Raw genomic sequence first — 26,016 nt, forward strand, 5'->3', positions numbered from 1 at the left:
CTCTGGCACTAAGGGGACAATGTGTAAAAAAGCCCTACCGTCGTCTCTCTGTAATGTTTCGATATCTTTGCTCCTTTTATGTCTCTGTGTCCTTTGGTGAGAAATTCATCCGCATCTGGAGATAAACACATAAAACATAAAGTAAAGAGACAGCGAGAAACACCCATCATGAAAGATACAATTTTTTTTTTTTTTTTTTTTTTTCCCTTTCTTTACTTCTAGTAAAAGGCAAGAACAGAAACCTGACTTAACCACTTTGATAGGATTGAGTATCTGGCGGTATAGCAGAGTTTTGACATCATAATATTGGGGGTATTACGTGTGTGAGTCGATAATGGACATTCTTCAGCTTTTGGAAAATGCGATCTTAAGTCCTGATCCAACGCAGAGAACTCAAGCAGAAGTTGAGTTAAATGAAGCAGCAAATAACCACTTTCCTGAATATATTTCCCTCTTGATTGAGGCGCTAAACAACGAGGATGCTAAAACCGAGGTGCGAATGTTAGCTGGTATAGGACTAAAGAACCAATTAATTTCCAAAGATCGTAGAACAAAATTGGCACAACAGGACCGTTGGCTCAAATTGAATCTGGAGTTGAAGACAAAGATCAAGGAGCAGGCAGTTCAAGGGTTGAAAACACCGAATCTGAAAGTGGCAAATACAGCCGCGCAACTAGTTGCTGCAATTGCCGATATCGAATTGCCCAGAGGAGAGTGGTCTGAGTTGATTCCTTTAATTATTCAAAATACAAAGATGGAGAACCCCGAACATGTTAAGCGAGCATCCCAGTTGGCTATCGGGTACATTTGCGAAAGCGTGGATCCTATGAATGCCAACATTTTGTCTCAAGCTTCCGGTATATTGATTGCTATTATCCAAGGTGTCCAGAGCAATGAGCCTTCATATTTGGTTAGAGTCACAGCATTGAATGCGTTGGTGAGCTCCTTGGAGTTTATAAAGTACAATTTTGAAACAGAAGGTGAAAGAAACTATATTATGCAGGTTGTTTGTGAAGCTACTCAAGCAGACGATTCGGAATTGCAAGCCAGTGCTTTTGGCTGTCTTGCGAGAATCATGTCTTTATACTATCGCTTCATGGCTCTTTATATGGAAAAGGCATTATATGGATTAACCGTTTCAGGTATGCAAAGTTCTGACGAAAAAGTCGCTTGTATGGCTGTTGAATTTTGGTCCACAGTTTGTGAAGAAGAATTGGAGATTGCTTTACAAAGACATGATTTAGGTTTGGACCCATTACAGGCAGCGCAGTCATCAGAACTAGTATCCTACAATTTTGCGTTGATTGCATCTAGCGAAGTATTGCCTACATTGTTGACTTTGTTGACCAGGCAAAATGAAGACCCCGAGGATGATGATTGGTCGGTTGCAATGGCTGCAGGCGCTTGTTTACAATTGTACGCACAGGATATTGGTAATTATGTAGTTGAGCCAACCATTCAGTTTGTGGGTGCAAACTTGACAAACAAGGAGAATTGGAGGGCAAGAGAAGCAGCTGTAATGGCCTTTGGATCAATCTTAGATGGTCCTGACCTGGAGCAATTGAAGTCGATTATCAACCAAGCTTTACTGCCAATACTTGAGTTAATAGAAGATAAGAATTTACAAGTTAAAGAGACGGTGGCATGGTGCCTTGGCAGAATTGCAGATATGGTTGTTGATGCGATAGACACTCAGACCCAATTGCCACAATTATTGCAGGCACTAGTCAATGGTCTACAGGATCATCCAAAAGTTTCAACAAATTGCTGTTGGACCTTGATCAACTTGGTTGAGCAGTTGTACTCTGATACCGGTGCTGAAACAAGCGTTATGTCTCCTTACTACACAACTATTGTGCCCGTTTTGATGCAAGCGTCGGGTAGGGCTGACAATGAACATAGTGCAAGAGCATCTGCTTATGAGGCGCTATCGACTCTTGTTACATATAGTGCACAGGATACAATGGGGGTGGTGGAAAACATTGCATCCGAAATTTTAGCAAGATTGGAATCAACCATTGAATTGCAATCTCAAGTATCTACAACGGAAGACAAAGGTAACTTGGAAGAGTTACAAGTAAACATTTTGTCGTTGTTGACCAATGTGATTCGTAAATTGGGTCCTAGCGTCATTAATGCGGCTGATAATTTAATGGAAAGGTTTTTGAAATTGTTGAATGCACAAGAGGCAAATTCCTTGATTGAAGAAGATATATTTCTTGCTGTGTCCGCTCTATCCAGTGCTATTGGGGACAACTTTATTAAGTATTTGCCTGCATTTTTACCATACTTGACAAAGGCATTGGAAAATGTCGAATCTCCTACTTGTTTAACAGCAATTGGTTTGGTTGGAGATCTCGCCCAAAATTTGGGATTACAAGTAACTGAATACTTGAATGGTTTAATGACAATTTTGGGCAATATCTTGAATAACCCCGATGTCAAACGTGAACTCAGACCCGCAATAGTGTCCGCTTTTGGAGACATTGCTTCAGCAATAGGTCCAAGTTTCGAACCTTACCTCGAATTTGTTATGAACATTTGTACAGTTGCAGGCTCAATGGAACCCGAGGACCATTCTTTAGAGACTGCCGATTTTGTACTTAGTGTTAAGGAATCTGTTCTTGATTGCTTTGTTGGTATAACTGCTGGGTTTAGCGACCAGCCAGAAAAGTTGTATCCTGTTGTTGGTCCCATATTACAATATTTACAAAAAATATCACAAGATACAAGCATGACTGCAATCGAGTCGGTAGCGAGATCTACTACGGGGTTGTTGGGTGATATTGCAGCAATGTACCCACAGGGCCAATTCAAAGCATACTTTGTTGAAGACTGGGTCACTGAGTATATCAAGAAGACGAGATCAAACACATCTTTTGATGAGAGAACCAAGGATGCTGCCAGGTGGGCTAGAGAACAACAGAAAAGGCAGCAGCAAATTCCAGCCGTCATGGGATAAAAATTGGAGGAAAAAAAAAAATAAAGAGAAAAGAGCAAAAGAAAGAAAAACAGACAGTTGGTCTCATATCACCAAGGATTTGCTTTCCCATGCATTCTGCTCGTCGTCATCGTTATTATTACCTCCTCCATTTTCCTCCATTTCCTCCATTTCCTCCATTTTCCTCCATTTTCCTCCATTTTCCTCCATTTTCCTCCATTTTCCTCCATTCTCTCACTCTTTTCCTCAAAATGTCTTTGCATGCCGTCATATTTATCCAGACATGTGTCATTATCTCACTAATGGTTTTATCCACTACTTTCATTATCTCACTAATGGTTTTATCCACTACTTTCATTATCTCAGAATGGTTTTATACACCACTTTCATTCATATCTTAAACATCTCTCACGAACTCTAATGTCCTCTCATATAGTTTATTATAAAGAAACATAAACCTTTATTACAATTATACTTAACAAAAGAATAGGAAGAAGAAAAAAAAAAAAAGAAAAAATTAGTATAGTTTAGATTTGACATACACGCGGCTTGGAACTCCGTCCGATGAGATACCCGCCATTATGAAAAATTAAGAGAGAGAGAGAGAGAGAGAAAAAAAAAAAACAACGTTAAAAGTCAAACATAGGGATCTGGATCTGGGACTATTTTAACAAAGTTATAGAGCAAATGACGATGTCGGATGTAGCACCACCAATTTTACCCACATATATTCCGTTTGACCATACCTATATTCTTTATAATCCCAATGATATAATCTCGGTCATTTCCGTTCAATTTTCACTATTACCAATATATATGATGGTTTTTTACCTACTGTGGTTTTTAGTAACGAGAGAGATTGAACCAGTTATAGTTGTTGCAGGGCATTTATGCTCAGAGATAGTTAATAAGATAATGAAGATGGTTTTAAAAAATCCTAGGCCGGATTTTCATGCAGGTTTCGGCTACAATGGCGGGTCAAAAAACGGTTCAATGAGTAGCTTAAGTTATGGAATGCCCAGCGCTCACTCACAATTCATTGGATTTTTTCTCGCATACTATTCATGTGTCGTGATACTCAAAATTGGGCATTTGAAAAAATGGCAGAAACAAGTATGGTGTCTTGTGTTCGCCTTGGTTGGAACCGGGGTGGCTGGATCAAGAGTATATCTAATGTATCATACTTGGCAACAAGTAGTGGTTGGTGTTACTGTTGGCATAGTATTTGGGGTCTTTTATTTCATTTTCAGCTCAATGGTTAGAGACGTGGGACTCGTGGATTGGGTACTAGACTGGCCCATTATTAAGAGATTTTACGTCAAAGATTCTTATTTTCATTGTTACCAATCGTTCAAAGACGAGTACATCACTTATCTCAGTCAGAAAAAGAAGCAAAAAGAAAAGCTTTCTTCAAAGGAAAAATAAGACTCTATAAGATTAAATCTGCTTAATACTTGCTACTTGCTACTTGCTGATTCTAGCATTCTTTTCTTTTTTTTTATTTTCATTTTTTTTTTTTTTTTGAAGACAAAAGTACCACTTCTTCCATCCTAGACAAAGTATTTAAAAATCGTCCCATTTATCCTCATCATCACTTTTCTTTTCGCTTGATACTTTTCCACTCTCAACTCCACCATCTAGCTTTTGGTACCCAAACGCCGTTGGCGCTTCGGATCCTGAGTTTTTTCTGCCCCACAAACTATTAAATCTATGGTCGATGGCTTTATTTAATCCTTCTTCGTTCACTTCTTTTGTAAAAGTTTGAAAAGTTTGTTGTCCATATTTGCCTGTTTCTTGCATCTTTTGTCCAAATTGAGCCATAGCTTTCTTAGTTTCATTTCCAAATTCACTCTGTTGGATTGAGTGCAATCCTGGTTGAATTACACTATCGTTGACTTCTTGCATAGATTTGGCTACAGATGAAGAAAAAAGACTCCAACCTTTTGTGAAAGTGCCGAGAGGATCTTTTTGGAAGTTATCAATGGTGAAACTGGATAATGATGATCCGTTGCTACTAGTTGAGTTTGAAGAAGAATTTGGTTGTGGAGTGTTTCCAAACCCTGCATATTTGCCTCCTTGAGAAGGAGGCAAGTTTTCAGGCCTAGACTCATTCTTGGCACTCAAACTTGCAAAAAATGCTTCGTTTTTCGTTTTCAAATCATTGTCTGCGCTAGCCTTTTTTGCTTGAAGAATGGCAGATGAAGAGGTATTTTCAGATTTAGCGGCTGCGGCTGCGGCTGTGGCTGGGTCTGTGTTATTTTTATCAGGTAACGTTTGGCCCGAGTGGTCCTTTGGCACAAATTCTTTGCCTTCCACTTCGCATGTAAGCATCTCCTTGTAATCCTCGGCAACATAGTTATCATATTTTGCCCTTGCTGGCAAGGACAAGTCAACCCCATTCTCGATGAAATATTGTTTCAATCTTTCATTACCGCCAATTTCCATCCTTAACGTTTCCTCTGGCTTTAACTGGTCCATCGTTATTGATCGCACAAAAGAAATGTGGACACCTAACCCTCTGTGCACACCTGCACATTCCAAGCAAATAAATATCCCAAACTTAGGAGAAGCCCATTGCGGATTTGGCGCAGAACAATCAAAACATCTCTTGTTCTCACCTACTTTCTGCAAACTCAATAATTTTCTTCGTGCCTCCGGATCAATTGACATCGAAGCGAAAACCAAATTCAAAAAGTTACTTACTCAACTTGGAAAGCCAACCCCGTTTGTGTGTGTGGTATATAACTCGACTCAGATTTCGCTTTAATCCTTTTTTTTTTTTATTCACACTTGTGCTGATAACAAAAAAAGGAAATCAAAATTTTTTATGTTACCTTTTTTTTTTTTTCGCTTTACGTGTATCTGAGATTTAACCCTAACGCACGTCTGTATTATACAATATAGTGAATAGACAAACCAGTGAAGACGTCTGTATTGTAGAAACCAGTAAAGACGTCTATATTATACAATATAGTGAATAGAGCGAGATAGTGGAGCAACACTTTGTAGCTTGTTACAACAATTGTTCGATGGTGTCGCTCGATAGTGGAGCAACACTTTGTAGCTTGTTACAACACTATCTCGCTCTGCTTGGTAGTGTTGCTCGATAGTGTTGCTCGCTAGTGTTGCTCGATAGTGTTGCTCGATAGTGTTGCTCGATAGTGTTGCTCGATAGTGTCGCTCGATAGATATATTAAGTTAGGATATATTGTTACTTACCTATATAGTGGGCTACAATTTCCCACCTTTTGGAGCGTCAAAGTACTTTTTCAACGTAACTGGGTAATCATGAGAAGCTGCGCTTTGTGATACTTGCCAGCTTCCTCCATCCACGACGAGAACGTCACCCGTTACATAACTTGATGCTGGGGAGAATAAATAAACTGTTGCGTCTGCTATATCTTGTTTAGTTCCCATTCTTTGTAAAGGTACTTTTTGAATTATTCTTTCCTTTCCTCCGCGTGCCAATCTTGACATTCCTTCAGTATCGTCTATTGGGCCAGGGGCAATGCAATTGGATCTGATACCTAAAGGTCCAAGCTCCACAGCAAGAGCATTTGATAATGCGTCAACTCCAGCCTTGGCAGCTCCAACGTGAATTTGGAAAGGAACACCGTAATAGTGCAAAGTAGCACTAACAAAAATAATGGCACCCTTGTTCTTTCTCAATTCTCCAAAACAGGCCTTAACTGTGTTGAATGAGCCAAGCAAATCGATATCAATAACAGATTTGAAGGCGTTTGATGACAAATGGTTGAAATCGGCTAAAAAGTTACCAGCAGCACCAGCAATAACGAAATCAATTCTACCCAACTCTTGAACCGTCTTGGCTACTGCACTCGCCAATTGCTTAACGTCTCTAACGTCGACATTGGGTAATGAAACAACTTTGGCATCTTTTCTTAGCGACTGGATATCTTTTGCCGCATCATCGGTTTTCTGCTGGTTTCTTCCAACAATTGCCGCATTGGCTCCTAACAATACCATTGCTTCCGTTTGCACTCGACATATTGAACCGGCACCTCCTGTAACGAAAACAACTTTACCTTGGAACAAATTGGGTTTCCATGCACTTTCACTCAAGTACCTTTGATCTAAGTATGTCATATTATTTACCCTTACTACAAGTTATATCAAATGGAATAAGAAATGAAAAAGAAATTAGACAAAGGCCCCCCTTCTTTAAAGAAAAAAAATTATATATACTATTACAATTCTGGGGTTCCTACCCGCTTCCCCACAATGCGCTATAGTTGAGGAAAAATCAAAGGCAGACAAAATAACGTCGATTCCTTTTATTCGATTTCGCGCTAAACCTGTACGAGGAAAACGGAAAGGAAAAAAAAAAGGTACTTTTATCCTCGGTAGGATAATGCCAAAAGAAAAAAAAAAAAGAATAATAAATATATATATATATATGTATAGCTTTGGTTCTATAAAAGATAATTCATATCATCATGGTTTTGATGGCATTGCAAAGTGGGAAAGAAGAAACTTTTATACTAATACATGAAAAATTATTGAACTGTAGAAATAGAAAAAAAAAAAAAAAAGAAAAAAGAAAAAGGTTAACGATACAATATCACACATAGAACCAGGATCAGGGTTATTCTCCTCTACAACTCTCGCCTCCACCACCACCTACTAGCATGACTTTTGAAGCCTCAAACTTTGAGTCGCTTGTATTCGAGTTGGCAGAAGTGTCGATATCCTGGGAAAGCACGCTCACAATAGAGCTGCTATTTGAACTATCGTCATCGATATCCTCCACTGCACCAACAAAAGATGATCCATTTGTACTTGTCGGGTTCTGCTTGGCAACTTTTCTGCTACGAATAGTTTCAGACCTCTCAATGCTTTCTGTTTCGTCAACAGAATCGCGCAATCGTTTCTCTCCAAACCCAAACAGGTAGTCTTTATTTTCACCGCTGGTCAGAGGAGACGACGACGACGACGACGACGAAAACGACTTTTGTTTTTCTTTGGTTATTAGACTCTGCTTCCTTGCATAGATAATTACCCCGTCTTCTGCCAAAGCCTCTTCATACTCATTAATCGGTGTAGATGCGTTATTTTGCAAAAGCTCTTCATTAGACATGCTCACCTTATCTGTCTTGATTAAATCTATTTTTTCCTCGCTTTCTTCAAATGAGTGCTTGGAAGATGCATTTGACCCATTAAGCACCTCACTCTCGCCCTCCTTCTCACTCTCACTCTCGCTCCCACTCTCACCCTCGCTCTCACTCTCGCTCTCACTCTCGCAATTAACAACAACGCTAGTGTGTTTTGAGTCATTGAAATCGTTTTCTACCAACTCCACCAACTCTGCTACTGTGTTTATATGATTAGCCTCGGATAAAAGAAACTTTTCGTGATGCTTGATTAAATACCTTGCCATACGCTGAAAATTATCGCATTTTTCGAAATTAGTAGCATCGCAATACTTCTTGATGATCTCCAATATATCTAAACACGCCGAATTTGACAAATTGTTCTTGTCAACAACTGTGCTGAAAAAGTCTATGATATGGTCGAAAAGACCATTATCTATAATGTATTGGGTAAAAATATCATCGTTGAGTAAAATGATATTCTTGAAGCATCTCACCACATGCAATTTCAAAACTGTTTTAAAATCAGAGTCCAAAAGCTTTGAAAGCCCCTTTAAAATTTGATTATTTATAAGGAAAGGACCGACATGTGCAAACTCATGTTCTTTTATACAAAAATTGACCATCTCACATAAAAGTTGATATAAAACTAACTTTTCATTTGACACTTTCTGAGTCTCAGACGCAGACTCAGACTCAGACTCAGACTCAGACTCAGACTCAGATTTAAACTTGGGCTTAGGCTTAGACTTAGGCTTAGACTTAGACTCGCTTGTCGATTTAGCAATTGTAATAATGTCCACAAACAACTCCGGAGCAACCTTGCTATAAAAAGCTTGAAGGTAGTTATGTTTATCGATTTCCCTGAAATCGCCATTTGCTTTGGTAGACAAGTGAGATTCAACAGCTGTTTGGGATTTTTTCTCCAGCGTATCACTTTTTAATCCGCCGCTTGATACTATGTTTGGGTCTAGTAAAATCTTGAGCGCCTCAAACGCTTGATATTTCAATCCCGTGTTTCTATCGTTGACCAATAGCTTACTGAGTTTGAAAATTAAGCTCATATTGTTCGAAAAGGTTAGTAAGACACCTTTTAATTTTTTGCCATTTTTTGTTTTGCCATTATCATCATCATCATCATCATCATCATCATCATCATCATCATCATCATCATCATCATCATTATCATCATTATTATTGTTATTATTGTTATTATTGTTATCATCATTATCATTATCATTAATTTCATCACTTGTAAAGGATTTTCTCGGCAATGCAATTTCGTCAATTGGCTCTTCGTTGTAGGGCAGCAGGCTAAGACAACTATCGTTACTAGTAGTAGTAGTACTACTACTACTACTACTACTCAGTAGTGACACATCTTGCTCGATAATACTAACAATCAACTCTGTCCCAAGAATTCTCACCTTGTCCTCTTCATCCTCCAATGCAAAACTAAGCATTGTGTACAAGCCAGCCTTTACTAGCAGTACAAAGAAATCCTGCTTTTGTAAAGACTTTGCAATCAAAGTATATTGATGTATCATCTTTACTCCGTCTCTTTTCACTTCCAAGTTGCCATCCGGATCATCATAAACTTCAAATAACTTATGTAGTATTCTAGCATCTTCAAGATAGTGAAATATTTTTACCTGATTGTTGTATATCATAGATGTTAGCAAATTGAAAGATTGATCGTCAAGAAACCTCGTTAAAACCACATCTTTTAACACGTTCAAGTAATAGTCTAGTCTAAACACCGAGAGCTCTTCAACTGGTATTACCGTTCTAAAGGACTTATCCTGAAGTAAAGTACGATGATCTGCCTTAGTATCTGGATACTCAGAATCATACTCTAGTATTGCGGCAAGCTTTTGTATCTTATCTTCAGAAGAAAGGATATCTTCAATTAGGGAAGGCTCGCTATAAGCAAACATAAGCTTTATTATATCACTCAAATCATGTAAGCTCTCGATATTGTTTGTAGCTTCAGCTTCCAAAAACACCTTAGCTAGTTTGTCAAAATAGCCAATATCGATCATGTACTCCAGAAGATTAGTACGCGTAAATTGCGAGTTGACACCCTGGTTCAAGCTTTCTAGCACCAAATTCAAATTGTCGATTTTTGGTTTGCGCGGAGGATATCGTATTGGCCCTGTCACGAGCTCAGTTATGTCTTCACCGTCATCGATATTTGAAATAACGTAATACAAGGAAATGTTGGGGCTATAGTTTCCTTGCTGCACTTTGATTATGAAATCACACAAGTCGGCACACCCTTCAGTTTCCTGGAAAGAAAGCGCCAAGTCGCATCCCGTTGAATCTGTCCAAACTATCAAGGTTTCTTGTTGTCGCTGAAACTGGATCGATCCTTCTAGTTTAGACCTCAAGATCACCTCGTTTGCCTCCGTTTCTTTTCTTACAAGAAAATACGCGTCCCTTGTCTTGTCTTCAATCTCTCCAACACAGAACCCGGTCCCGTTATCTAGCCAGTCTTCTCCATTTAATAGATAGACTTTGACTCGTCTAGGCGTTTTCCCTGCTGATTCTAGTCGTTGCAACCCTTCTTTCCTAGATTGTGTTAAAAAGTACGCCTCAAACAGCTCAGTATCGCTTTCATTGTCGCTCGCGCTATCCATCCTTAAAACCAAGGTAGATCAAATCAAATATCTTCTCTTTATGTTTGGTTTGTGAAAAAGTAAAGTATAAAAGTTAATCACGAGAAGAAAAAAAAAAGAAAAAAAAAAATTGTTAAAGATCAGCTTTTCTTGCTTGTCTTGTTTTATTGGGAAAAAAGTTTGACTTGTAGAGTCTCTTCCATGTTACTCTAAAGCTTGTGCCAATTGAGTTGGGGCAAGAGAGTGTATATTTTTTTTCTCTCTCTCTCACTCTCGCTCACTCACTCACTCGCTCACTATTTTTCTCTTGTTTTCTTTTCTCGTGCAAAGTTGGCTCTAGACTCGAATGTGCTATCGGCCCCTCAAATTATTTTTGCAACAAAAGTTTTGTATTGCACTACACTATCGAGCAAAGCGGGATAGTGGAGCACTGACTGTAACTGACAAGATTTATCGAGTGGAGCACTGACTGTAACTGACAAGATTTATCGAGTGGAGCACTGACTGCAACTGACAAGATTTATCGAGTGGAGCACTAACTGCTACCGACAGGATTTAGTCGGAAAACAATCGAATTGGACACTATCTCTCACTTGTTAATTTGTAATATTATTGTTTAATAAACGTTGTGATTGTTCCTTTTTCAATAACGCGTTCTATTAAAAGGTCAACAGAAAAAACAAATTTATATACAGTTTGCTTGTGGTGACTATTTGTACTATCGAGCGAAGCGAAATTGTGGAGCACTGACTGCTACCAACAGGATTGACTGCTACTGACAGGATTTAGCCAGAAAACAATCGAATTGGTCTAGATGTGTTTAATACTTGAAACTATTAATATACAGTAACTTCTTGCTTATTAGATATACAGTAATCTGATTGCTTACTTGTATATTGTAACTTCTCGCTTACTTGTATCTTGAAACTTCTTACTTGTGTATTACAAGTAATAAGAGTCAGTGGCAGCTAGTGTGCTCCACTATCTCGCTGCGACAGACTAGAGACATTATCTCGCTGCGACAGAGACATTATCTCATTGCGACAGACTAGAGACATTATCTCATTGCGACAGACTAGAGACATTATCTCATTGCGACAGACTAGAGACATTATCTCATTGCGACAGACTAGAGACATTATCTCATTGCGACAGACTAGAGACATTATCTCATTGCGACAGACTAGAGACATTATCTCGCTTCGCTCGATAATGTCCGTTCGTAATATACAGTAACTTATTACTTACTTGTATATGGTAACTTATTACTTCTCGCTTACTACTTTCATACTTTAAATACAGTAACTTCTTTCTAGATTATATACAAGTGAAGCTTATTAGCAATCATCTAGATGCAATTGAAATGCCGATTTGGGGAAATATCGAGGTTTGAAAGTAGTCGGTGTGTCGATGACAACTAATCAGTGCTGCTCGATAGTGTCACTAATCAGTGCTGCTTGATAATGTTGCTAGTGTTGCTAGTGTTGCTAGTGTTGCTAGTGTCGCTAGTGTAGCTAGTATTGCTAGTGTTGCTAGTGTCGCTAGTGTAGCTAGTATTGCTAGTGTTGCCAGTGTCAGCTCCACTATCTCGCTCTGCTCGATAGTGTCGCTAGTGTCGCTAGTGTCTAATGACTTACAAGAGCCGCACAAGCTAGACTTCTCATCCAATCACGCTTATCTACATCGTGGGTATCTTCTACTTCCCCCCATTCGCCAGTTTGCAATATGGTTTCCAAATCACCCAACTCTATAATCTCCTCTACTGATTTATACCAGTATTTCTCTTGAGTCTCCTTGTTGATTTGAAACACTTGCTGCATCCTCTCCAAATCTGAAACATTTGATCTCAAAATCGATACCCCACAGAGAAACGACTTTGTCGTCAAAATCGCCTTTTCCAATGCAATTAGTTCAAAAATGTCCAACTCATGCATCCAGTTAAGGGCAACCGTTTGGGTAAGTTGGCTCTGTTTGTTTCCTCGAAGCCCGTCTTTCTCACAATCTAATGTTTTCAATTCAAGCTTCTCGTCCAGTTTCATCAATTTCCTCTTATGTGCAAATGTGGTGAAAAAGTCATTATACTCCTCAATAAGAGGAAGATAAAGCTCATTTTGCTTTTGCCTGAGTTTCCCATCACAGTCCTTCTTGCTGGAAAAAAGAAGACAAGTATCAGTATCGAGATATCTCAACAAGCTCACTTTCAAATCCTCAATAGCAATCACTCCCTTTGCTTTCTCTTTTGCCTCCTCGTTGACATCGTGCTTATTTTGCAAATCAATAGATCGAGCAGCAAGACTCGTCAATGGCAACGTACTGGATTTCACAGATATATTAGGGATGTTTGTCCATTCGTGCACAATCAAATATGCCAACTGTTTTTTAGTCTCGGGCAACGCTAACGGAAATCCCAAGGGAGTACGCAAAGTTTTCCCGTCTAGTTGAATCTCGTATTTTCCGGTTTCACGGTTAAAGTGAATCCCACATTTATCCCAAAACCTTTTACCCGTTTTGGCAAGTCTATTGGTTTCACTTTTGATATTATGCTCTATTGATTTGTCAATGGCCAGAGCTCGAGAGAGTACATTTGAACCTTGATATATGACTCTCGTAGAGCACAACGTCCGAATACAAATCACCCGCGATCCTATCCTGGTGACTACTCTATACATCTCTGGCTTTTATATATTCAAGAGTTATTGTTGACTTGAAAAATATCTGCAGAAGAGATCCAAAAAAAAAAAAAAAAAAAATAAATAAATAAATTAAAGATAAAATATAATACAAGGTGAATTTTTCAACATTACAAGAGTCAAGTTAAACTCCAGGTACGGACAACTAAACAATGAACCAAGAAGCTTTACAAAAAGTCCTTGTTGAGATGGACAACCAACTCAATAAGTCTCGAGCAGAGCTTTCCATGGTGAGTCTACAATTGGATAGGGTGAATACGAATTTAAATGTAATATCATCAACTAGATCAAGGCTAAATTTACTTAATAAACCAGATGAGACCGTTTGGCAAGGAATAGGTAAAGCTTTTGTTGCAAAGACAACGGAACTGTACATAAAAGAGCTAGAAGAGGACGAGAAGGAATACAAAGATACTGAACGGAGTTTGAAAATCAAAGAAAATTATCTCAATACCACTCTTGAAAAAACACTTGACGGCATGACAAAGATTATTGGAGAGAAATGAAAATGAAATGAAATGAAACGAAACAAAACGAAATTGTTTGATTTGATATGAGTTTTTGCTGTATCTGATAGATATGTAGTATGTGTTTGCATGAATCGGGCTTAATCCATTGCCTATTCGGCACCCTCTTTCTCATCAGCGGCCCCTTCATCTAAAAGTTTTCTTTCAAACTCTTGTTCCTTTTTTTTGTTGTTATACTTTTCCAATTTCATCCGCTCCGTTAAAAACACATTTATTTGATCTTGTAGGGTCGTCAAAGAAGCTCGTAAATGGCCAAGAGGCGTATCTTTGTGCATGCTAGGTTTATCACGGTCCTCTCCACCCGCATTAATTACAATGTCTGATATCTGAGTAGTTTTCCCATTCGTTTCGTGTGGACCCTCGCCAGGATTGAATTGATAGTTCTCTTGGGAACTTTCCGAATTATATATAGCTACCGGTATTAGCATGGAGTATTATTATTGCTTCTATCTGATTTTGTAACAAAATTAACGTTCTTTTATCATCTATCACTCCTTTCCTTCTTTTATTTTTTTTTTTTAATTTTTTTTTTGGGTCTTCTCGATGAATGCGTATTATATGAGAGTGAGAGGAAGAAAAGGTCACTATTTATTGAACTATAACAACAGTACAATACAAATCAAAATCCCTTTAGACACTCCCGCTAATGCTAAAGTCTTTAATCTTGATCCTTTTTGCTGAATTTGAGTAAGCATTGAATTTAATCTCTATGATTTCATCAGTCTTGAAATTCAATGATGGAATATCGTAACACGAACAGGACATCAAGTAACCATAAAAAACCTTGAGAACAGTGTCATCGGCAATAATCAAAATGTCGCCACTCATTCGTTCCATCTCTAAGATTAACGGCTCAATCTTTATAGCTAGATCGTGATACGACTCGGCACGCGAAAACCTATAGTGGTATGGGTCTTTTAAATATTGTGCATACTCGTCAGGATATTGTTTTGCAATTTCTTCTTCTGTTAGCGTCCCCACCACACCCGGGTTTTTCTGTGATAACTGGATCCGATTTCTGATACTAATGTTTTCAGAGTTAAGGAATTTTGTTGACTCAACTGTTCTTTTCTTGACAGATGTCCATATAACTAAAGAGTCGTCGTGCACACCATCAATCCCCAATGCCGGCTGTCTTTCTTCCACAGAAACCTCTCGTTTCCGAGAAGAAGAAGAAGAAGAAGAAGCGTCTGCTTGATTCAGCTCTTCATTTGTGTCTATGTAGTTTTTACCCTCCAGCTTTAAATGTTCAATCAACGTTTCTGTCAAGTTTTTGGCATATTTTTCACCTTCTCCGTCCAATGGCGGGTCGCAGTTGTAATCCAAGGAGTTCTTGTAACAACGAGCAAGGAAAACCGATCCGGATTTTATACTTCCATTCATTAAATAAAAAACGACTTTGTTGATCAAATAACCATAGTTGGAATTGTGAAGCTCAATTCTTTCGCCAAAATTGATGAACTTAATGTAGGACAAATCTTTTTCGTCATCGTTAAACCCCATTTCTTTATAAAATGGTGCTAACGCCTGAATTCTTTCACTATAGTCCTTGTATGCTTGCTCATAATCCCAGTTGTGATAGTCTGGAGAGGATTTTGCTGCCTCCTTTATGTTTTTCATTACTATTGTGTCATCTGTTACAAGACTTTCAATGAAAATGACTTGTATCATCAACTTGGAAAATTTATTGTGAAGCTGTAATCGGAATTCAGGAATTGCATTCACTGCATCATATATTGCAACTTGGCCCTTATCGTTCTTGAAGAAACTCAAGATATCGTTTAAACACTCATTCACCACTTTTTCCCTCAAAGCATGTGCTTTTTGGCTCTTGGGTGTAGGAACGAACAAATCGTGAGTCAAATTGTCTTCTGCGCTAGCTCGTCTATAGTCCCCCAAGTGGAAAGAGTGTGTCTTGACACCTAACCATCTCAAATACCTAGTGAGCGAGACCGATAAGTGGGTCTTGCCTCTTCCGGGCAACCCTGCAAGCACAATGATTATTTTTCCTGCGTGAAACAACCTACCTGATTCGGTCGAGTACAATTGCGCGCCTCCAAGCTCGTTTAAAGGATCAATTTGCTTATGGACTCCATCTATCCCCGTGATATCACTCAATCTTCTTGGCGTACCAACCGCCGAAGCTTCCAGCGGCATATCAACTAAGTTGGGCCGTGTGCTGTTATGAAATGACCATCTTTTCCTTGTTCTCATTTGGTTTCTGGATATTGGTTGGGATCCAAATCCATTATATAATTCACTCTCTTCGTCAGTGACGGCATTCTCAACAGACATGGCTAATTAAATTCGACTTCAAGGTTAGGAAGAAAAGGTGTGTTCCAAAAGAGTGTTCTGAAAGGGTGAAACCAAAAGGGTGAAACTGTCTTATAAAGATGTTGAGTACCTTACCTTTTCTCTCTGGTATTGTAGATTAAATTGGGGTAAAAAGCTATCACTATTTTTTTCTACTCAAGCCCCCCTCTTAACTGGTCTGCATATTTCGCTACCAAATTACATGGAAGAGTACTACTATCAAGTATCGAGTATCTACTATCGAGCTTAGCGAGATAGTAGATAGTACTCAGCTCTCTCTACTAACGAATATTTACTATCGAGCTTAGCGAGATAGTAGATAGTACTCAGCTCTCTCTACTAACGAATATTTACTATCGAGCATCTACTACCAAGCTTGATTCAGATGGGAAGAAAGAGAAAATTTGGATGAAACGATCAAGCTTGATTTATATGGGAAGATCAAGATTAAATTGAACAAAGAGATCAAGATCAACTTTTCATCTTTGCTTTAATAGACAGCTTCTTAGACCAGTTTCAAGCATGAATTAGAGTAGTTTGATGCATGCTCTGCTGTTTTCATGAATTAGAAAAGTCTCTACCCTCTTCTTTCAACTAGACGAGCAAAGCGAGTCTAGTTCATCGTCTAGTTGCTCTACTGAAAAATAAACGAGGGAGTAGGAGAAAAAAAGAGCACCAAAGAAATAATCCAAACATACAATTTGAGTGCAAACTAATGTACAATTTGAGTGCAAACTAATGTACAATTTGAGTGCAAACTAATGTACAATTTGAGTGCAAACTAATGTACAATTTGAGTGCAAACTAATGTACAATTTGAGTCCAACCCAAAGTACAATTTGAGTCCAACCCAAAGTACAATTTAAGTCCAACCTAAAGTACAATTTAAGTCCCACCTAAAGTACAATATATGTTTATATTAAGACTACCCTAAAATTTATTAAGCTTTAACTGATTTTCTTGCAATCAAATCTTTTCTGTCCTTGTCCAAATGCAACTTTGTGATAACAACTTTTGATGGATGTACGCTAATTGGTACAGTGGCACCGTTTGATTTTTCTTTTTCTAATTTTTCAACTTGGATTGCAAATTTCAATCTGTAAACTGAGTTCACTTTACCCTCTGCACCCTTCTTTGAACCTCTGACAACTGTGATTACATCATCTTTTCTGATTGGCAAGGATTTTATGTTGTATTCTTTTCTTAATTCTTTTGATAATGGAGCGCTTAAAAGAACTCTTCTCTCAACAGATGAAGAACTGAAATGAGCTTTTCTAGACTTGGAACGTGATGATGATACGTCTGGATATAAATTGTTAGTATAAACTAAAAGGAGGGGGGGAAAAGAAGGAACATGATTGTATTGAGGACTTTCTCCTTTTCACCGCATCAATAAAAATGTAAAACCAAACACCGGTGTCAACCATTGGGTAATGCTTTATATTCAAGTACAAGTTCATTATGGGAAACCCTTTATAGTGCACGCAAAATGGTGTTCAATACAAGTTCATTATAATTCTGTTCAAAAAATGCATACCTTGACTTCTTTTGGCCATCTTTGGTTGTGATTTGGAAAAGCTAGTAGGTATTCAATCGAAACGAATAATCGAAATTTTTAAGAAATAAAATTCAATTTGTTTTTTTTTCACTCTTACTTGGTTATACCATTAAACAACTTTCATTGTTAGAATCCCGCACCCATATACTTGAAAAATTGTTAAAAGAGTAATTTTTGTGACACTACTTGGGAAAAAAAAAAAGAATATAGACTTAGTTGTGTGTGAATTATATAGTTGTAGCCCTCTACTATGTTATATGCACGTGATTAAACGATGAAAAAAATGGGGAAAAAACGGGAAAAAAACTAATTTTGTTTTTCCAAAAAAATCAAATCCCTGGCGGGGATCGAACCCGCGATCACGATCGTCTTCGCAGAGTAATGCTCTACCGGAAAATCGTACCTTACCTCTAGGCCACAGGGACTCTTGCAAATCTTATTTCACGGTTTTGAAAACCGGCAGAGTTGTTTTTAGTCACGTGAATAACAACTCCTGTCTGTTATTTTTATCACGTGAAGAGACTTGGATCTGTCTCTCTCTCTTACTCTCTCTCTCTTACTCTTACTATTCTTTTTCTTTCCCATGAGGGGAGAGAGAGAGAGAGGAGAGACAGACAAAATTATTTTCCCCCCCCTATAATATAATGGTGGTTTAAATCCATTAACATTAGATTAAGTAGTGTTGAAGTGTCAAACGTGACAATTTGAAGTGAGATATTACTTGTATATATTTTTAATAGCTTTATAAGCAACTAGCGATTGGTGAAGAGGTGAAGGAGGAAAAAAGAAAAGAGCCTTATATATAAAAGAGCTTTATTAGTAAAAAAGGCCTTATTGAAAAAAAAAAAGAAGGGCTTTATTAATTTCCACGTTATAAAAGTGTTTACAAACATTGCCAATATGAATCTTCTTAGAATTAACAAGTACAGTAATCTATGTACACCAATTTCCCATTCACTCAAAGTTAATCAATTGATTCTTCCAGCACAAATTATTACTCGGTCATATGTAATTGGAAACAAGAGTCAACAGACTTTTACTTCATCTTTCCAAATAGCAAAAAAGTTCCAGTTACTCAAATATTCAACAACAACATCTCCTCCCCCTCCTCCTCCCCCACTGCATGATAAAAACTATAAAGGTAAAATAATTTTAAACAGGATCTCTAGAGCATTCACATTTTCCTTGTCCGTTGCTCTTGTCATTGCCGCATCTGGTATTGCCTTGCTTGTGTTATACTTAATCATCACAGAACTATTTTTCCCTACGGGAGATACCACAACCTTCAACAAGGCAGTCAATTTGATCCAGAAAAACACAGAGGCGCAAAAAGTGTTGAACTTCCCAGCGGGAGAAAGATTGAAAGCTTATGGTTTCGTGGCTGCTGACAAATGGGTTCGTAACAGGCCTGTGCAAAGTGTAAAGAGAAAAGGTGACGATGGTAAAGACCATTTGTACATGAAATTTAAGGTTGAAACTTCAACTGGAAATTATGGTGTAGTTACATTGGAACAAATTGACAATTCATTATGGAGTACAAAGTTTAAATACATTGCATTGGATGTACCTGGACGCAAAACAGTCTACATTATTGCGCCACCAAGGCCTAAGATAGCGCCTTCAATTGGTAAGGGAACAGGATTTCTAGGGTTAAATTGGGGTCCAAAAAAGGATTAAGCAATGATGATTATTAATTAATATTATTTATTGTTGTTAGTTTCCCCTTTTTCTTTTTTTTTTTTCATTTTAAAGAGGAATTATAAACATTAGGAATTGTAATACCCTTGTCCACAGTCCAAGAAGTAATTTTGCTCCCGAAATGGATACTGATGTGGAGGAAGTACTATACTGCATTGTCTCTAGTTCAATCGTGTTTTGTTCCTTAATATTTTCTGGAACTGGTAAAGGTTTATCATTCAACAAACTTTGACAATTCTTTCCATCACTTGAAAATTTCGTACTTAGATCGATATAGCCATCATTCACAAGGTCGCCCCTATTCTGGAAAGTACAAATTTCTTTTCTTTTCCCAGTTTGCTCATAGTATTTATTCAACGCAAATGATGCTCTTATGATTGGATTGCAGTCGCTGTATTTACCGTACTTTCCTAGCCTACCGTTTGTATTTATTTCGTCGCAGTCTACTTTGAAGCACAAGTCTTTTAATGTCGCCTCCTCGTCAAAGTTGTCGTTGTCAGCAATAGCACAAGATAAGGATTGCCATAAGCAATCACATTTGCCAGCATCTGGAGTTTGAGGCAAGTCAAACGCGACATCCCAAATATTGTTGCTTTTCAAACATGAAATCTCTGTGGTTTTTTCAACCTGGTCAATCGGAACACCCACGGGATTTACCGAATTGAATCTAGTTTTTAAAGTCTCAAAATCAGGTAGTTTCAAAATGGACCCGTCGTTCTTGTTCAAAACCAATCCATAGTGATTGACTTCTTCAAAATATTCATATGCTATACCGCCAGACCAAATTTTTCTCATTGTTGTACCATATATTGCTTCAACTTCAGTGAAGGGTCTTGGTGTGATGATATTACAGCCAAATTCACTAAAGAATACCGGGGCCGGGTAATTCTTAAACGTTGAAGTTAATTCCCGATACCCTGATGTTGTATATGTGGAATATCCACACCATTCGTATACATTGATTGCAAAAAAATCGGCTCTTGAGTCGACGCCGTTTTTCTTATCTTCTTCTAGTTTGCATACAAAATAATTTGCCAAGCACTCGCGAATAGTAGCATCGTCATTTGAAGCATATCCAACCGGGATTTTTCTGTAACCCTTTGATGCAATGTATTTCTTGCAATCACGAATTGCAGCTCTAACAAATGGCGCAGAATCAATATTCAGCTGTGAGTTTGCAACTTCGTTTCCAGCAAAAAAGCCTAAAACGTTTGTATACCTTTGCATTGAGTCAATAACTTGTCTGTATCTAAAGTATAACTCGGTGTCCCAATGAGGGAAATCGCGACGAATGGAGTTGTAAGGCTCAGACAAGTCTGCCAAGATATAGATTCCAGCATTGGCAAATGCATTCATACAAACATCGTGGTTTGCCAAAGGATTAATCTGATAAATCCGAACAACATTTACACCCAACTCTTTCAAATGCTCCAAGTCTCGTAAACAAGTGAAAGGGTTTGCTAAGGGGTCAATGTAGTTTGTTTCCTTTGATGTGTCATAAACTTCTCCTTCCTGTCTTGATTTTTGATATGCGATACCTTTAATAAAGAATTGTTGTTTGGTGACCGATCCGTAAAATTTGTTCCCCACTACAACTATTGGTTCGATGGATTCTAGAGGTTGTGAAGTTGGCTGCGAATTGGAAAACAGGGAAATAGGCTCTGCGATGATAATACTGTTCAGAAACGCTGCAGCGTATAGTAGAGTGCTTAACCTCATCTTGATGTGCAAATAGGTGCAAATGGGTGCAAAAAAAAAAAAAAAAAAGAAATACAGTAGACAATCAAATTTAATTTTATTACTAAATAACCTGCATCAACTTTTGGCTGCAAAAAAAAAAAAGAAAAAAAAGAAAAAAAAAAAAAAAGAATAGGAATTGAAATTGAAATTACCATAGGCATCCCATCAGAAAGGCTTTTACCCTTTTAAAAAATTTCGTACAACTTTTTGAACTCCTTTTTGCCTTTACATTCCAACATGTAGATCTCATCATCACTAACCTTGATTAATAACCCGGCTCTCCCAATTTTCTCAATTATATTGAATTTGCGCTCATCGGGAATGAGCCAACTATAAATGTCGTTATCATCATTAGCTTCCTGATCCTTATTCAATTGTATATGGTAATGGGTGCTCTGTGTAAGATGGTCAAATACTTTATCGATGATTAATGTATACATTGACAATATCTTCCAAGACGAAGGGTTGTTGATACTAGAATACGAGTGAAGTTGTTTCTGTAATCTGATTGCCATTGACTTGATTGCCCTAGCACGAACGGTATTTGGATTATTGACAATACAGGAATTGTAGACTTCACTAACATTCAAGGTTGTCGTTTGGAGCGAGTTGAGCGAGCTGTTGCTAGCAAATGTTGATGCTTTACCAGTGTCCATTAAAGAGGATGCTAGTGTGGTGTCTGAAGTTAACCCTTTGGAAGCATTTAAAGATCTGTAGCTGCTACTCTTTGATGGAACCAAAGTGGCCACTGCATCTTTCAAATGCGATGAAATGCTGTCTGCTAAACCACTAGTTGTACATCGCACCATTATTAGCATATTCTCGCCAGTAATGGAGTTAACCGAACTCAACTGCAAATCCAATGCTGATGAAGATCTAATTTTTGTTATTGATGTACTGATGTCAAGTATCAATATTGGTTTGTCAACTGTTATTTCTCCTTCTTCTTCAAACTCTTCTTTAAACACAATAAACCAGCCTTTGCCGCTTTCATAATTTACTGCTATCTTGAAGAAAATCAATTCAGCTGTAGTCAACATTTCCCATTTCCCATATTTAGACTTCCATTTAGATATTTTGATTGACTTGGGTGAGGATTCAGAGATGTAGAGATCCTGTGTTGATTCCAGATTTATAGCATCTTTGAGATCTTGAGGAACATTAGGTTCCTCTTCTGCCATATCAGCAATGCTCACTGTTGATCCATTCAAGTGAGGTTTGAAAAAATACGTAGATGTTGATGAAGGTAACGCAAAGGGACCTGGTATTTTTGAGACGGACCTTGTCATTATCTTTTCTTGGTTAGAATCGGCCACATAAAATGGGTCCCTTAGCTTCTTCTTTTCCTCCTTTTCTTCTTCTTCTTCTTTTTCTTTTTCTTTTTCTTTTTCTTTTTTCTCTTTTTTTTCTTCTTCCTCTTCTTCCTCTTCTTCCTCTTCTTCCTCTTCTTCTCTTTGCGTAAGATCAGTCAAATTAGTATATGACTCAACTAAGCTTGCTTTTGAGGATTTTTTAAACAATTTGAAAAACGATCTCTTTTTCACTAAACTTGAAGTTGAGTGATTGAAATTCTTGGTAAATGTTGGCCGGTAATTTTTCCCAAAATTGGTAATATCGATGGACGATCCGGTTGGCAATTGGTACACTGACGGATTTGTTAAACCCAGTGGCTGGCTTGCACTCTCTTTTTTAAAGGGTCCGGGAATAGAATCCGAAGAAATCGCATCATTGGTTTGTATGGAATCTATACTTTCAGGCGAGTTATCAGTATATGCAATTTCGGCTTGAGAAGATTTTGGTCTAGTTTGATCTTGTATACTTTCCTCAGAAAGTTGTCTCCTGTTAATTATGTGGAATAACTTTTCGTCATCATCATCTTCATTACTTGAACTAAGAGTGCTTGGCGTGGAATAATTGTTGGTGGTAATACATTTCTTTATTATAGGTAAGGACTTGTTATATTGTGACTTTATGGAGGAATCTTCTCCTTTAGAAGTGAATGTTTTCACAGCGGACAGGATGGATGGCGAGTCAATGAAATCTTTAAACGACTCTTTTTTTGAAATTGTTAAATCATCTACCTTCAAAGTTTCCTCTGAAGACATATACCGCTTACGTTCTGAATTTGAAACAACGTTTATACCCAACCCCGACATACCGCTTGGGTTTGACTTTGATTCGATCAAAAAGTTTTCACTCAATGGTGAATTATTGCGTTCCAATGGGAATATTGCAACAAGGTATCTTACCCATTCATCAAGAAGCCTCTCGTTCTCAAACGATATTATCATTTTGTTTTCGTTGTTTTCAGGTGACATGAAATTGATCTCTTTCAACTCCATCTCTTTCTCCGAGTACGACAAGGACAACTCGTTGATTCTAAATGGAGGGTAAATCAAATTTCTGCACACTTGTGATTCCTCATCCACGTCTACTGCTAACACTGCCAACGCATTGTATTCTCCTGTCCCAACTAAATCCAACAAGACTAATTCTACTTTTTCCCCTTCCATTACAATATTTGCATTTTCTGTCCTATGGATGATTTGATCAACAGTGAAATAACTGGATACCAACTTGCAACTATTGGGCGTTGTTATTGTTGCTGTTGCTGCTGCAGCTGCTGTCGAGAACGACGACGAGAAGGAGCGAACATTTTTGAACTTTATATTGTTGAACTGTTTGGCACTGGAGTCATTTTCAAAAGCTCTGTATATTTTATGTAGTTGATCTCCTATTGTATTTAATTTTTCAATAATGAATGGGTTCCTTAAATAGCTTGGACATTTTTCAATAAAGCTGAGAAAATTAGCCAAATTCTGTATTGGACCTACTAATCGGTCAATAGTTGACTTATCCTGCCACTCGACCAACTCAAGCTGTTTGCTGTATTTTTCAAATAGTACTATATTGTCATCTTCAATCCAAAGTATAAAATCATTAATGAAGTTTTTGAAATTTTGTCGCTCGTTAATCTCAATATCTTTGAGTGCTCTGGTTATGGTTGTAAGAAGCTGGTTATTCTTAGTGTATATTCCTCTTGCAAGGGCCGATAAAGATGAAGTAGAAGCAGATGATGATGATGTTGTTGTTACCAATTTCAATGATCGTACAACACCCAATATTTCAATTAAGTTGCTATTGCTTGCACTAGTGGCATCGTGTAGCCTTTGTAGTAAAATCTGTGGACGCTCTACTTTCATGATTATCTTTTGTTACTAGCTATGTTGGTTGTAGAGAGGTTTTATCTATTCAAGAAAGCTTTTTGGAAAATCTCTACACTTTTTACGTATAACTATAACATTATCAAATAACTCACAAAACATCTATATCTAGCGTGACTGAAATATATATATAGAGAGAGAGCTTGCTCATTAACCCAAAAAACAAAAAAAAATTACCGAAAGGGGGGGAAATTTTGTAGAATCTATAATGCTTGTTGAATACTAACTTGGATAAGAGTATTTTTCAAAAGGGGATATGTTGAAAAAAAAAGATAAATAACGCGTAAATTTTTCAACGTTTGTTTTAGTCTAAAACAGCAAATAAGAAAAGACGCGTAAATTTTTTTTTAGCTCACACAGAAGAAAGTTAAACTAGAGAGAATTGCTTAACCATTTAGCTATTTAGATTGTTCTTTGATCTTTTCAAAGAAAGATCTTAAAAGAAAAAGGACAAAGCGAGCGACACCAAGAGCGACACTATCGAGCGAAGCGAGATAGTGGAGCGCACTACCTCTGATTAACACTATCGAGCAATACTTTGTAGCCTGTTACAAAGTGGAGCACACTTAATAGCTTGCTGCACACTACCTAGCCTGTTACGATACTATCAACACTTTGTAGACGCTACCTCGCTCTGCTCGATAGTGGAGAGCAACACTTTGTAACTTGCTACAATACTAAATAACCTTGCGTGGGAAAAAGGTTTTAGTGTAACTTTTGTAGGAAAAGGTTTTAGTGTAGCAAAAAAGTGGTTTTGTTGCTAGTCACGTGATTTGCACAAGTGACAGTATGAGATTAACTCGTATTCAGAAGAGATTGATAGCTGGTCACATATAGTGTTCTAGCTACTATAAGCAGTGTATTAAGGTCCATTATCACTAGTAATTATGCAATTATTGCATTAGTTTCTATGTAAATATATTTTTTGCTTCATTCAACACTATCTCACTCTGCTCGATAGTGATGTCAATAATCTCTAGAGACAATCCAATTCAACACATTCTCAATGCCTATTCCCGTTTTCCCACTTACCAACTCGATATGCCAATGGTTCTCATCTGGTAAATACTCATCTAGCTTCAAGATCTTTGCAACATTTTGCTTCAAAAGTGGTAACTCTTCTTGAGGCACTAGATCCACTTTATTAATTGCAACTAGCAAATATATTCCAACTAATCGGTCCTGTAATATGATTTTTTCCTTTAATTCCAAAAACGACTCATTCAACCGTTCCATACTTAGACCATCAATTACCCAGATTACAATTTCGGTTTTATCGAAATAGTTCCCCCAAAATGCTCTCAATGTAGTTTGCCCGCCAATATCCCATATATTGAGCAAGTGGCCCATATAGGGTACAGTATTGATTTGAAAACCCATTGTTGGAGAAACTGACTCTACATCTAGCTTCAACATTCGTTTAATAATTGTGGTTTTGCCAGCATTGTCGAGACCAAGTGCGAGTACTCTAATTTCCTTATCCTTTTGCTTTTGTTTCTTGATTATCGTTAGCAATCCCATCTGGTAACACTCAAACCTAATCCAAATCTAAATCCGCCACCCCAACAACCATCACTCACTAGAATATTCTCCCAA

The 26,016-nt window shown here is 37.7% G+C and overlaps 13 protein-coding genes across 13 annotated transcripts; 3 read left to right on the plus strand and 10 right to left on the minus strand. All coding sequences in view use genetic code 12, as the record gives it.

The window, feature by feature from the left end:
• Positions 1 to 334: 334 nt before the first annotated feature.
• KGF56_002262 (karyopherin beta) lies at positions 335 to 2,962 on the plus strand (the record flags this gene model as incomplete). Its single annotated transcript, XM_049323472.1, has 1 exon — positions 335 to 2,962. The coding sequence occupies one exon, from the start codon at positions 335 to 337 to the stop codon at positions 2,960 to 2,962; it is 2,628 nt and encodes an 875-aa protein (XP_049180678.1).
• Positions 2,963 to 4,504: 1,542 nt separating this feature from the next.
• Positions 4,505 to 5,611, minus strand: AGE3 (Age3p; the record flags this gene model as incomplete). The annotated part of the gene is made up of 1 exon (XM_049323473.1): positions 4,505 to 5,611. One exon carries the CDS (start codon positions 5,609 to 5,611, stop codon positions 4,505 to 4,507), a length of 1,107 nt encoding a protein of 368 aa, XP_049180679.1.
• Positions 5,612 to 6,172: 561 nt separating this feature from the next.
• On the minus strand, positions 6,173 to 7,048 carry KGF56_002264 (uncharacterized protein; the record flags this gene model as incomplete). Its single annotated transcript, XM_049323474.1, has 1 exon — positions 6,173 to 7,048. One exon carries the CDS (start codon positions 7,046 to 7,048, stop codon positions 6,173 to 6,175), a length of 876 nt encoding a protein of 291 aa, XP_049180680.1.
• A 499-nt stretch (positions 7,049 to 7,547) lies between these two features.
• PSY2 (Psy2p) lies at positions 7,548 to 10,691 on the minus strand (the record flags this gene model as incomplete). The annotated part of the gene is made up of 1 exon (XM_049323475.1): positions 7,548 to 10,691. One exon carries the CDS (start codon positions 10,689 to 10,691, stop codon positions 7,548 to 7,550), a length of 3,144 nt encoding a protein of 1,047 aa, XP_049180681.1.
• Positions 10,692 to 12,295: 1,604 nt separating this feature from the next.
• Positions 12,296 to 13,339, minus strand: KGF56_002266 (ATP synthase complex assembly protein; the record flags this gene model as incomplete). Its single annotated transcript, XM_049323476.1, has 1 exon — positions 12,296 to 13,339. The coding sequence occupies one exon, from the start codon at positions 13,337 to 13,339 to the stop codon at positions 12,296 to 12,298; it is 1,044 nt and encodes a 347-aa protein (XP_049180682.1).
• Positions 13,340 to 13,512: 173 nt separating this feature from the next.
• Positions 13,513 to 13,866, plus strand: KGF56_002267 (prefolding complex chaperone subunit; the record flags this gene model as incomplete). The annotated part of the gene is made up of 1 exon (XM_049323477.1): positions 13,513 to 13,866. The coding sequence occupies one exon, from the start codon at positions 13,513 to 13,515 to the stop codon at positions 13,864 to 13,866; it is 354 nt and encodes a 117-aa protein (XP_049180683.1).
• Positions 13,867 to 13,979: 113 nt separating this feature from the next.
• On the minus strand, positions 13,980 to 14,315 carry KGF56_002268 (chromatin DNA-binding EKC/KEOPS complex subunit; the record flags this gene model as incomplete). Its single annotated transcript, XM_049323478.1, has 1 exon — positions 13,980 to 14,315. One exon carries the CDS (start codon positions 14,313 to 14,315, stop codon positions 13,980 to 13,982), a length of 336 nt encoding a protein of 111 aa, XP_049180684.1.
• Positions 14,316 to 14,517: 202 nt separating this feature from the next.
• KGF56_002269 (bifunctional fructose-2,6-bisphosphate 2-phosphatase/6-phosphofructo-2-kinase) lies at positions 14,518 to 16,182 on the minus strand (the record flags this gene model as incomplete). Its single annotated transcript, XM_049323479.1, has 1 exon — positions 14,518 to 16,182. One exon carries the CDS (start codon positions 16,180 to 16,182, stop codon positions 14,518 to 14,520), a length of 1,665 nt encoding a protein of 554 aa, XP_049180685.1.
• A 958-nt stretch (positions 16,183 to 17,140) lies between these two features.
• Positions 17,141 to 17,756, minus strand: KGF56_002270 (60S ribosomal protein uL24; the record flags this gene model as incomplete). Its single annotated transcript, XM_049323480.1, has 2 exons — positions 17,141 to 17,502; positions 17,738 to 17,756. 2 exons carry the CDS (start codon positions 17,754 to 17,756, stop codon positions 17,141 to 17,143), a joined length of 381 nt encoding a protein of 126 aa, XP_049180686.1.
• Positions 17,757 to 18,658: 902 nt separating this feature from the next.
• TIM21 (Tim21p) lies at positions 18,659 to 19,435 on the plus strand (the record flags this gene model as incomplete). Its single annotated transcript, XM_049323481.1, has 1 exon — positions 18,659 to 19,435. The coding sequence occupies one exon, from the start codon at positions 18,659 to 18,661 to the stop codon at positions 19,433 to 19,435; it is 777 nt and encodes a 258-aa protein (XP_049180687.1).
• A 69-nt stretch (positions 19,436 to 19,504) lies between these two features.
• Positions 19,505 to 21,175, minus strand: PGA5 (1,3-beta-glucanosyltransferase; the record flags this gene model as incomplete). The annotated part of the gene is made up of 1 exon (XM_049323482.1): positions 19,505 to 21,175. The coding sequence occupies one exon, from the start codon at positions 21,173 to 21,175 to the stop codon at positions 19,505 to 19,507; it is 1,671 nt and encodes a 556-aa protein (XP_049180688.1).
• Positions 21,176 to 21,381: 206 nt separating this feature from the next.
• On the minus strand, positions 21,382 to 24,399 carry KGF56_002273 (uncharacterized protein; the record flags this gene model as incomplete). Its single annotated transcript, XM_049323483.1, has 1 exon — positions 21,382 to 24,399. The coding sequence occupies one exon, from the start codon at positions 24,397 to 24,399 to the stop codon at positions 21,382 to 21,384; it is 3,018 nt and encodes a 1,005-aa protein (XP_049180689.1).
• Positions 24,400 to 25,386: 987 nt separating this feature from the next.
• Positions 25,387 to 25,941, minus strand: KGF56_002274 (Arf family GTPase; the record flags this gene model as incomplete). Its single annotated transcript, XM_049323485.1, has 1 exon — positions 25,387 to 25,941. One exon carries the CDS (start codon positions 25,939 to 25,941, stop codon positions 25,387 to 25,389), a length of 555 nt encoding a protein of 184 aa, XP_049180690.1.
• Positions 25,942 to 26,016: the final 75 nt, after the last annotated feature.

This window comes from Candida oxycetoniae, assembly GCF_023343755.2.
Source record: "Candida oxycetoniae strain CBS 10844 chromosome Unknown scaffold47, whole genome shotgun sequence".
NCBI lineage: Eukaryota > Fungi > Ascomycota > Pichiomycetes > Serinales > Debaryomycetaceae > Lodderomyces > Lodderomyces oxycetoniae.